The 11,902-nt window shown below is 35.9% G+C and overlaps 1 protein-coding gene and 1 long non-coding RNA gene across 3 annotated transcripts; one reads left to right on the plus strand and one right to left on the minus strand.

Annotated features, from left to right (window-relative positions):
- Nucleotides 1–128: 128 nt before the first annotated feature.
- Nucleotides 129–9,397, minus strand: LOC309499459 (uncharacterized protein). Of its 2 annotated transcripts, none has more exons than XM_082170703.1 (11): nt 9,239–9,397; nt 6,029–7,440; nt 4,339–4,919; nt 4,152–4,219; nt 3,851–4,065; nt 3,438–3,679; nt 3,218–3,361; nt 1,377–1,536; nt 1,146–1,187; nt 820–852; nt 129–667 (listed from the first exon to the last, which is right to left on the minus strand). In XM_082170703.1, the coding sequence occupies exons 1-11, from the start codon at nt 9,241–9,243 to the stop codon at nt 378–380; spliced, it is 3,192 nt and encodes a 1,063-aa protein (XP_082026829.1). In that variant the 5' UTR covers nt 9,244–9,397; the 3' UTR covers nt 129–377. The 2 variants fall into 2 exon arrangements, with proteins under 2 accessions (XP_082026829.1, XP_082026828.1); XM_082170702.1 differs by having other exon boundaries at nt 820–855.
- LOC309499494 lies at nt 1,603–3,161 on the plus strand. The gene is made up of 2 exons (XR_014206269.1): nt 1,603–2,061; nt 2,138–3,161. It is a non-coding gene; the product is annotated as an uncharacterized lncRNA (long non-coding RNA).
- Nucleotides 9,398–11,902: the final 2,505 nt, after the last annotated feature.

Raw genomic sequence — 11,902 nt, forward strand, 5'->3', positions numbered from 1 at the left:
GGTTAAAAATATGTCTTTGATTTTATAGTAATTTTATAGTAAAAATGATTTTGTAAAATATATATTTTATAAACAATAATAAATATTTAGTAAAGTACATTGGATTTACAGTAAATTTAAACTTCCACTACTTTTTCATACTTAAATTTTTTTAAGTGCTTTCACTTCAGCAATAATCTGCTGAGTGTCTTCGTTAAAATAAGACCAGGTCTATATTCCAAAGCATTCTTGAATTACAACCACTTAAGTTTCTCAAACAGTTTACAGTTAAGGGATTAAAAGACAGGTTCACTGATCAATGACAATATAACATAAAAAAAAAAAAAAATGTTATAGCAGGAGTTTGAACATAAATTACTGCATTTACAGTCTGTTGTTCATCTTACATGCATTTGTTGCTTTAGTTGTTTTTTGGTCTCTTTTTTTATGCCTTCTATAAGAGTCTTTTCGGCTTCATAAAGCGAGTTGTACAATATCACTTGTGCCCAAAAACCTTGTTTTTTTATGATGTCAAAGATGCTCCTCATTTTACTTTGAGATGTTGGCATTGCATTGATTTCACTTAACAGTTCGCTTCCAATGATGTCATTAAGGCCATCTAAAATAGCTTTAACATTTGACACATTTTGGATGAGGGCACTTCTATTGCTGTTCAGAAAGGAAACACCTGTAGAATAGTCAACAGTCATTAATAATGTAGTATATTAAAATGATTGTGAGATAGAAAAAAGTTAACATTTTGTTCCGCTGCGATTCAAAAACAGCTGATGCAAATGTAAATAAAATGGCTATAATATTGTGTTAAATGTATGTGCTTACGCTCTTCTGGTGACAGGTTCAGTCCGCTGTTTTCTGCTGTAAGATAAATAACATTACATTAGACAGTACACTTACAATACTTTATTCAGCTCTAAAGGCAAAAGAGATGCTGGTTAAAATGTCTAAATTAAAAGTAAATCCATATTTTGTTATAACATGTCACAGTGGGCTTATGTTTTGAAACTTGCACTTGTCTGAAAATGAAACATGTTCAAAAACCGAATGAAAACAATAATAGGTTTCGAATGAATGACTTGCTCTTACAAGTGGGACTAGCAAAAAAATAGCAAATGTAAATAAAAAATTTGTTACATGTATGTTCTTACGCTCATCGGTTGATGTCAGTCCGCTGTTTTCTGCTGTATAGTCTGTAAGATAAAAAGTTGGTAATGTCTTCATTTCAACTCTTTAGAGATTAACTGTAAATATAAATCCCTTGATTTAAACTATGAGTAAAATCATTAAACAATTCATGCAGATTTTACACTGTGCAGTGCTCATATTGTTGCAGTCTAGCATGTATATTAAACATATAAAGAGTATCCAATGTGATTTACCTGCCAGTGGTATGTCAAGACTCCATTCAACTTTAACCTCTCCCTTCTTGTGCTTTTTCTTTTTCAAGCATAATCCCACATTCATCACGCCATTAGGTAACTTTATATCGAATGTTGGATAGAAAGGTTTCCACTGCTTAGTGCAACGAAGCTTCGTGCACTTACAAAGGAAAGAGGTCAAATGAGTTTAAATATTAAAAGGCACTGTAACAAGACTCAAAGGTGGTCATTTCTCAGAGATACCTTTTGATAAATAAGCATTTGCTTAAAGGCTTGAAATTAGACTGAAATAAATCATTTCAAATCATAAGGTTGTGTAACAAATAATCCTTATCCATCAGTTTGACTGAAAAATGTCCTTCATGTTCTATTTTCAGACGTCAAGAGAATAACATAATACTTGGTATTTTAATGTGACTTGGTATAACAAGATTATGTATGGTAAGAGCTCTTTTCAGACACTGCATTTCTATTCTGCCTGATTGTTTTCTTTTTTCCTTTGTATTCCGCTGTAACGGTACCTAATCTAATACCTCTTGACTGGGATTACTGGAATGTTTCTAAAGTAGGTATACAATTAATACAATAAGTAATACAATATTTATTTTCTATCAAAATGATGGAAATCACTTTGAAATATTATCACTCAATGTTCCAGTTAATGAACATTTTTAATTAAGGCAACGTGTGTTACATAATACAGACATTACTACTATAGTGATATTTAACAGGTCCATAATATTGCTGCTGAAATGGTCAAGGATTTGGGGATATTGAGCATCTGTTGTAGTTGTAATAATAAATATAAAGCCTCATATACAGATTGATTTTAGGTTTTTATTCACATAGAAGCATTGATCAGCAAACATAAACAGAAGCTCAACCGAACCTGCTTGACACAAAAGAACAAACCTCTTGCAGAAGCTTAAACGTGATGCGTAACACGAGAATGAACCTCATTGGTTCTCACACATCAAGTGAACATGCTTGAGCTTCAGTTTACCACAACTGATGTGTGTGTTGATGAATGTTTATATGTGAATAAAAGCCTAAATTAAATCTGTTCATCATAAAAAGCGATCGAATCTCTTCAGAAAATGTTGGACTAAACCACTCAATTCATATGAATTAGTTTTACGATCTCTTTATGAACTTTTTAAAGCATCAAAGTGGTAGTTGCGTAGCTGTCAATGGAGGGATAGAAAGCTCTCAGATTTCAGCTCGAAGGTCACACACATTCAACAGAGGTTTCCCGCCTTGCCATACATGTACTGAGATTTCTCTGGAATTCCCTCATCTTTTGACAATATGAAAGACCTAAATTCGTTGTTAACTTGCATTTAGAAATGTGATTTTTGAATTGTTGGACAATTCTCTCATGAAATTTGGAACAAAGTGGTTAGAGTTATAACCCATCTTTGCTTGCAAAGACTGAAATGCTCCTTTTATACCCAATCATGATACCTACACTGGACTGTTTTAAAACAGTTTAACTTGGATATTCTAATCTCTTCACTTTTATTTTGTTTCTGACCCATCTTTTTTGGAATGTGTTGTAGCCAAAAATGTGTTTATATTTACAAAATACAATAAAGTTGGTCAGTGAAAACACTGGAAATATTTTCTTTGAACAAGGTTCAAGAGAATTGACAAATCACAGATTCTTGATTTTACTGCATTTTACTGCATTTTATAAAATCTCCCAAATTTTCTGGAAATGGGGTTGTATATAAACTATTTGATACATGATTCCCCCATGATTCATTAGAAAATGTAAAAGAGAAATCATGAAATCATTGTCATGTTCACCATGCCTTATTCTTATTCTAAATCATACTGACCGACGGTTGTATCGTTGATACTGGCCTCTCTGAAAGTTCATGTTCCTCAACAGGATCACAGGACATGCTGTATTCACAGTTATATGTGAGCATGCATTCACAAGCTGACTGGATTGGTGTATAATCTTCATTACATTTTCTCACCTGAAAAAAACAGAGAAAATGTCATTTGTTTATAAAGTCAGCCAAAATAAGATGAAAAATGAACACAAAAACATACTTCTCTGGGGTCCACATTGCGTGGTTGTAGAAACACGTGCAGCCTATGTACTTTCTTTATGTAGAACAGCATCACTTGGCCACATATCTTAGGCGTAAACCAGTTTTGTGTTTTCAGAAGTAAAAACTTTGATGTTCCTGGGATGCTCACTGTAACATGTGTGCTTGTGATATTCTGAGGTTTCAGAATGTCAATAATCTGATTAGAGTAATGTACAGCGGACATGAAGTGGTAGGCATCCTCTGAAATAATGAAAGAAAACATTTCATATTTTTTGCTACGTCCTTCACATTCAGTCAATTTAAATATATAAGTTAGTGTTATATTTATATATTTTGTATTTTTTTGGACTTTGCATTATTCACAGATTACATTCAGTATCTCTCATAATGTTCATAAGGTTGCCAACTCACCAATGGAGGTCTCACAGTGAGGTAGACTGAGGTGAGACAGCTCACCCCGAACACATCTGATATCATACAGGGGTCCTGCTTGGTAATGGTTGGCAGGGACTGGACAGTCGCTGTCCTGAAGAACAGTGCTGTACAGCACCTCCCCTTCACCCTTCATGTTAAAACCAAGCTTTGTAAACTCACAATGGAACCAGCCTGCATGGCTGCTCTGTAACCTATTTCAAAGAAAATATCAAATATGAATGCAAACGGACACACTAAATTAGATTACTTCACCTGTTTGCGGATATAGTACAGATACCTGTATTTACTTTGCCCCTCCTGAAAGATGACCTCGGGAGTGAACATATCATCTTTTACATCTAGCTTCTATGAAAAATAAAACGTGCTTAAGAACATTGTAATTATATTGTAAATTAGAAATAATTATAAAACCACATTTGCATCTGCAAAGATATCATCTTAAAAGAAATGAATCAGTGACTTACCCTCAAAATGTCTGAAGGGGACTGAGAATCTCCATCTGAAATTTCTGGTAATACCAGATGCATTGATTTATTTCTCCTGATCATCCTCTGTATCCTCTCTGAAAGCTCTCTCCTTTCTGTAATTTCTGGTTGGGGGCCACAGATGTAGATTCTGTGTCCACATTTTTCATGAAGCCACTCCAATACGCTTCTTTGAGATCCAGTATATTCGTTTATACTACAGTCTCCCTCTATAAAAACTACACCGACGTGATTCCATAGTTTCTCTCCAAGAAACTCCAAATTTTCAAGAATCTCTCTGGTCTGGTCTGTGAATTGGTCAGCATGCAGAACAAATGTAAGCAGAATGGCATGAGGCCCAGGAGTCAGATTTTCCCATCTGAGAATCCTCTTGGCATTGCAAATATCAATAGCAACCAAGTGCACAGTCTTCTTGTTCATTGAACCTTTGAAACTCTTAAGCCTACCACAGCCAACTTCCTCGTAACTTCCTCCATCAAAAATCCGGTTTAGAACAGATTTTTCTGTTTCACTGAAACTCATGAGCCAAATCCTCATCTCTGTTAGAAGACAGCTTTCACCTAAGAAAAACAACATTTGTAAAAATGACACATTACTGAGGCTTATTTAAAATGCTTTTTTATAGGAAAATGAATCTCTTAATTCCACATAGGAAATATGACCAGTGACAAATAACTACAGATGGCTACAGATCATAACTACAGATCATAAAACATGACAATGTTAATGTAAATGCCTAAATTACATTAAATGTGCATGCATGCTTTCCTAAAACAGTGATAATGTTTTATTACTTTGAAAACACTTCTTTTGATTTTTTTGCTTTAATGACTCCTAATATGTCATCTTCAGTCTTTGGTCAGTCTTATTAAACAATATATTTTACAGTCCCATCATGTTTAAAGATCTTGAATAAATGGATTTAGCAATAATAAATAGGCCTACTGAAAAAATTATTCAGGACAATGGCTTCTTTAAAAAAGAGTAATTTTTTTAGGTTTGACCTGGACAAAATTTAATGGAGGAATGAGAAAACAGTTTAATTATTTTGTAAATGTATGCTGTGTTTTGTCTGAAGAAATTTGTTTAAACCGTTTATTTTTTTCAATATATATAACACTATACACTTTGAGCTTGTCATCTGAAGATCTCAGTTTAGAAGCCATTAATTCAGAAAGCCATCAACTAATCAAACACTTTCACAGATCACAGGAAAAATTTGATCATGGTTGCCAAAATTTGGAAAACTCCAACATATTTCTTTAAGAAATGTAAAAATGTTGGTTTAAAACATTCATACAACACATGGCAACATTCTTAATCAATAGTTAATGGATCATAAGAATTTTAACATAAATGTGTTCAATATGTCTAATATAATTTTTACTAAATCCATTAATTCATTATTAAATAGTTGAACTCCAAGATTATCTGAAATATTGAAATATTTACAACTAAATATTTAAAGTCATAGCCTATGCCTTGCTTTTGTGTATGTAGGGAAGAATTTGTCAATGAGATGACGTGGTGTCTGCTGTAATACGCCCGTAATGATGATTGATAGGACTGAATGTTTAGGCTCCACCCAAACCTACGTTTTGAACTTCATTAAAAAAACCCTCTTACCTCTTAATAAATAAAACAGCATACAAACGTATAAAATATTTACCGAAATCAAGCCCACTTGTTAGGGCTCTCTCATAAAACTCTTCAGCCTTGAGTTTTTCATTCTTCACTTCATGAATGAATCCTTGTATAGCACAAACCTCGCTGTCATTCGGGTTTTTCACCCTTTTAATACGACATTCAATCACCTTCTTCAGCTTCTCCTCACACAACCTGCCTTCCTCTGATTTCGGCTGCAGCCTCAGACCTTGCATGAAATGATAGATGGCCAGTTGTTCAGATCTTTTGGTGTAGAGCTGGTATTGGCCATAAAAACAATGAACTGCCTGTAGGTCTTGCTTTTCACTATTAGCCATTTTAAATGCTTTTTCAAAAAGTCTCTCAGCTTTTAAGCTGCCAAGTTGTCCGTAATGCTGTGCTAAATCTGCCATGGCAATAATGAAAGAGGGCTTGAGGGAAATCGCCTCCTCCAAATGACGGATGCACAGCTCCAGGTATTGCTGTATTTCATTTGACTCTTTAACATCAAACTCTGTTTTACCAGGTGCCTTATTCTTTTCCAGGACATTTCTTTTGTATTTGAAACACATAGCCAACTGATGGTGTATAAAGGCTGAGTTTGGGGAAGCCTGCAGGGCTTTCTTCAGTAGATAAATGGCAGCGTCCAAGTTTCCTAATTGGCGGCAGAATTTTGCTGCATATCTTGTGACATGTGGGTTTTCAGGGGACATCACCAGCGCCACAATCACCTTCTTCAAAGCAGTTTCGAACATCTTCCTATCATCTCTGTAATGCAGCATTCTCAGTGCTAGCAACACTAATAGAAAAGCCTCATCTGGATTGACCTCTATAGCTCTTTCGAGCTGTTTTATTGTTGGCGAGTCTGAAGGGTCAGAGGTCTCATAAGTCGTGCGGTACAGGGCAATAGCATAGCCTGTATTTAAATCACTGTCATCAGGGTTCTTTTCGAGGGCCTGTCTAAAGCATTCCTTTGCAGCATTGTAGTATTGGTGGGAGAATTTAAGAAAAGCCCAACCCTTTTCTCTGAGTACCTCAACAGTATGAGTGAACCCTTCAGAACATTTTCCATGGATCCTCTCTAACTGTCTCAAGTACTTTTGACATGTAGGAAAATCATTCATGTGATAATGCAACCAGGCAAGGTCTCCATAGGTAACAATAAGAACTTCATCACTGTCTTTGTAGTATTCCTTTGCGAGCTGCACAGATTTCTGCAGATTTGCGAGTGCTTCCTGATGGTTGCCATAAAGATACTGAACAAATCCAAAGCTGCTGTAAGATCGTGTTACTCTCGCCTCGTCAGATTCCAACTCCAACTGAATCTGTTCCTCCAGACGATTCAGTAAATCACAGAGAACAAAGTCTTCTTCTCTTAGAGACCAAGTAAAATGGCACTCCTGCTGAAGCAGTTTGGCTTTTAAAACACCTTCGACACTGAAAAAAAGAAGAAAAGCTGAGACAAATGACTTAAACACATTCTATTTAAATGAGTCATGCACTGTAGTTTTATAGCAGTATGTCACAGTTTGCACACGGAGTGAACCACTAAAGCACTGAAGAAATTTGAATTACTTTATTTTAAGGTTTCCGTGTTACAGTGTAATAATAATAGTTAACTACATGTAGCCTACTGCATATAGCCTAGGGTTTGATTAAGGGTAGTTGCATGTAATTATTCACAATTTATAGTTATTACTATCCACCTTATTCCTGACGACCTTACTGCGTTTTGAATTATGGGTGGCACTTCCGGTTTGGGGAACTTCCATTCAAAAAGGCTGAAACGAATCATTTCAAATCATAAGGTTGCCCTACAAATAAAGCTGATCGTCAGTTTGACTGGATGTGCTGTCAATTTTCCTTCATGATTTATTTTCAGAATTCATCAGAATAACGTTATAGCCTACTTGGTATTTTAAGGTGACATGTTATAACAAGAATATCTATGGCAAGAGCTCTTTTCAGTCGCTGCTTTCTTTTCCTCGTGATTATTTTCTTTTTACCCTTTGCAATCCGCTGTAAAAGTATGAAAAAGGACAACATATAGGCCCCTACTGCACATTTGTGGTCTGTTCTGCCAAATTTAATTTAAGATATATTCCATTAATAATTCACTGGAATGCACAAATAATCTCTCGTTATTCTCCTCAAATCCTCACGTCTCTTTCCAGGTTTGTTTTCACAGGTAAATGCAATTTATAATCTGACAAAATGACGGAAATCACTTTGAAATAGTATCACGCAATGCTGAAGATAATGAAAATGTTTGATTAAGGCAACATTACATAATACAGATATTGATTTATCTTACTACAGTGATATTTAACCCGTCCGTTATTGCTGTGGATAGACTCGCGCTTTTGGGGTTATTTGGTCTGTTGAAATAGGCTACCTTGTTGATGCTTTTACACTTTCAAATTTCCTTTTAATGTTCGATGATTGAAGGGTGATTAGATTAATGTCATCTCATTGTGACACTTTTTTAACATATTGCGTTCATTTCGCTGCCTTTTTCATTTATTGTTTACAGCTTAACATAAATTACACCCATAATTCGCGCAAAGCGTCATGTGGTGTAGGAATAGGGTGGATAGTAACCAAATGAAACAATTGTAACCACGACACTGTAAATAAAGTGTTACCGAAATTTCAGTTGCACTTTATTTTAAAGTCATGTTACACATGTACTTATTATAGTGATTACAACTGTGTAATAACTAGTACTAACCCTGACCTTAACCCACTTTTATATGACCCAGTACTTTCTTATGTATGAGCGCTGTACATAGGCAAGGCTACTGTAAAATAAACTGCAACTGAAACACACACACACACACACACACACACACACTTCAGTAGCCTTGCCTATGTACTCATGTAAGCTCATACTTACAGCGCTCATTTGTTAACTACAAACAAATTTATATATTTTACTGACATAATGTTGCCATTCAATTTCTTAAATAAATCCACATTCAGATTCAAATTCGAAAGTAAAAAGTCTGTGACGAAATATAGACATGTAGCAGACAACAGCTTGATAACCACTTACAGGATATATAACCTATATATTAAAAAAAAATCATAATTACACAAATGAGCTCGACGAAAAAAAACATAGGTTTAACGATTCATTTTCCAAGACGCAGCTTTGTGTCTGGGCTTGTTTCCGTGATGCACCATTCCTAAAACCTTTATTTCAACATTAATAGGCTACAACAAACAAACCCACCTCATTTTGAGCCCATCTTCAGTAAGTGTAAAATCATGAAAATACAAATGGAGCAGGACGTTCTGGTGGAGTGTTATCAAATAAGTTGAAGCTTGTTTCGCTTAGGCCTGGTGTGGTTAAACCTGTACACATACAGGAACTTTGTCTCCACCGGTAGGGAGGAGTTGAGAACGGGGCTTGGCAACCTTAAAGGTTTTTACCTGGTTGCGTTTTTCAGGTTTGAAAACGCGAGGCGCACAGCACTACCTTTTTTAGTTGACTTAGCCTACAATATAACTTTGTTACAATGAGTCAAATACATCATCCAAAATTATTTTTTGTTTTACCGTGATCCAATATGGCAAGCCTATCATATTCATAAGTGTTTAGAGTTTAGACCCAGCGGGATCGTTTTCACGGGAAATTGCTTACGTAATGTCACTCTTCGTAACGTCGTATCCGCCCACTTGGAAATAACCTATATAACATATATGTTTTAATATAGGTTTTGATATAGGTTTTTAATATATGTGACATATAAAATTGGCCGTTTTCCTATATGTACATATATGCACATGTGTACATATATGTGTACATATATACGTGCATACATGTACATATACACTCACCTAAAGGATTATTAGGAACACCATACTAATACTGTGTTTGAGCCCCTTTCGCCTTCAGAACTGCCTTAATTCTACGTGGCATTGATTCAACAAGGTGCTGAAAGCATTCTTTAGAAATGTCGGCCCATATTGATAGGATAGCATCTTGCAGATGATGGAGATTTGTGGGATGCACATCCAGGGCACGAAGCTCCCGTTCCACCACATCCCAAAGATGCTCTATTGGGTTGAGATCTGGTGACTGTGGGGGCCATTTTAGTACAGTGAACTCATTGTCATGTTCAAGAAACCAATTTGAAATGATTCGAGCTTTGTGACATGGTGCATTATCCTGCTGGAAGTTGCCATCAGAGGATGGGTACATGGTGGTCATAAAGGGATGGACATGGTCAGAAACAATCAGACTTGGGAGGGTTACTTTAAAAATGTATTCCGTTACAGTTACAAATTACTTCATGAAAAAAGTATTCAGTAACGTAATCCAAGTACCACAATATGAAAGTAATGTAATCTGATTACTTTTGGATTACTTCAAGGTCACATATATAAATAAAGTCAAGCAAGAAGAAATATAATTTTTTTTGCAAACCTTTTATTTATTAAGAATTTGGTCCTGTGTAAAATATTTGCAAAATATAAACTATTTAAGAAAATGTCTTATAGCTGTAAGTAACTATGTTGTAGCTAAAAACCTATTAAAACTAAGCAATCATGTCTCATTCCACAACTTGGGAACACACAGCCCTGAATATTTATGTAAAGGGCTATACAGACATCTAGTGGCTACTGTAAGGTATTACAGATTATTTTTGTTTTATTTTTAACTAACATGTACAAGGAAAAAACCCAACATTTGAAATTTCTACACAATCTAAATATTAGTTTATTTGAAAATAGGCCTAGGCTACATGTTGACTAAAGTCGTGATCTTTCTTAATTTGCCTGACTGAACTTGGAGCGTTGGCAGTGGGAGTTCCCCTACGTTACCTAGGCAGCGAACATCCCGTTAAGTGAGAAGAGATTAAGAAAGGACATTTTGGTACAACCATGTTGTTTGCATTTTCTTCTTTGAAAACAAAATGTCAGCGGAGTTTCCATGAATTGAAAGCATTTTTGTCCCGCGGGCAACGTTTCTACTAGCAGCAGTGATTCATTCAGCGTCTGAGGAGATTGTAGACAGCTGTTATTTGCGCACCAGCGGGTGCAGACGTGAGTCATTACTGGCAACAGAACCAGGAACTACTGTATAATCAAGCAGCGCTTAATATAGTGTTATTATGCCAAAATACTGATTTATTACGTTTTAAATTAAACCATTGTAATCCTGAAAGTATTCCCCCTTTTTTCAAAATGTAACTATAATCTGATTACTACGTTTTTTGACGTAACTGTAACGAATTACAGTTACTGGATTTTTGTATTCCGTTACTCCCCAACCCTGGAAACAATGCTCAGGTAGGCCGTGGCATTTAAACGATGCCCAATTGGCACTAAGGGTCCTAAAGTGTGCCAAGAAAACATCCCCCACACCATTACACCACCACCACCAGCCTGCACAGTGGTAACAAGGCATGATGGATCCATGTTCTCATTCTGTTTACGCCAAATTCTGACTTTACCATCTGAATGTCTCAACAGAAATCAAGACTCATCAGACCAGGCAACATTTTTCCAGTCTTCAACTGTCCAATTTTGGTGAGCTCGTGCAAATTGTAGCCTCTTTTTCCTATTTGTAGTGGAGATGAGTGGTACCCGGTGGGGTCTTCTGCTGTTGTAGCCCATCCGCCTCAAGGTTGTGCGTGTTGTGGCTTCACAAATGCTTTGCTGCATACCTCGGTTGTAACGAGTGGTTATTTCAGTCAAAGTTGCTCTTCTATCAGCTTGAATCAGTCGGCCCATTCTCCTCTGACCTCTAGCATCAACAAGGCATTTTCGCCCACAGTACTGCCGCATACTGGATGTTTTTCCCTTTTTACACCATTCTTTGTAAACCCTAGAAATGGTTGTGCGTGAAAATCCCAGTAACTGAGCAGATTGTGAAATACTCAGACCGGCC

The sequence above is a fragment of the Leuciscus leuciscus genome, assembly GCF_965113295.1.
Source record: "Leuciscus leuciscus genome assembly, chromosome: 5".
Taxonomy (NCBI): Eukaryota; Metazoa; Chordata; class Actinopteri; order Cypriniformes; family Leuciscidae; genus Leuciscus; species Leuciscus leuciscus.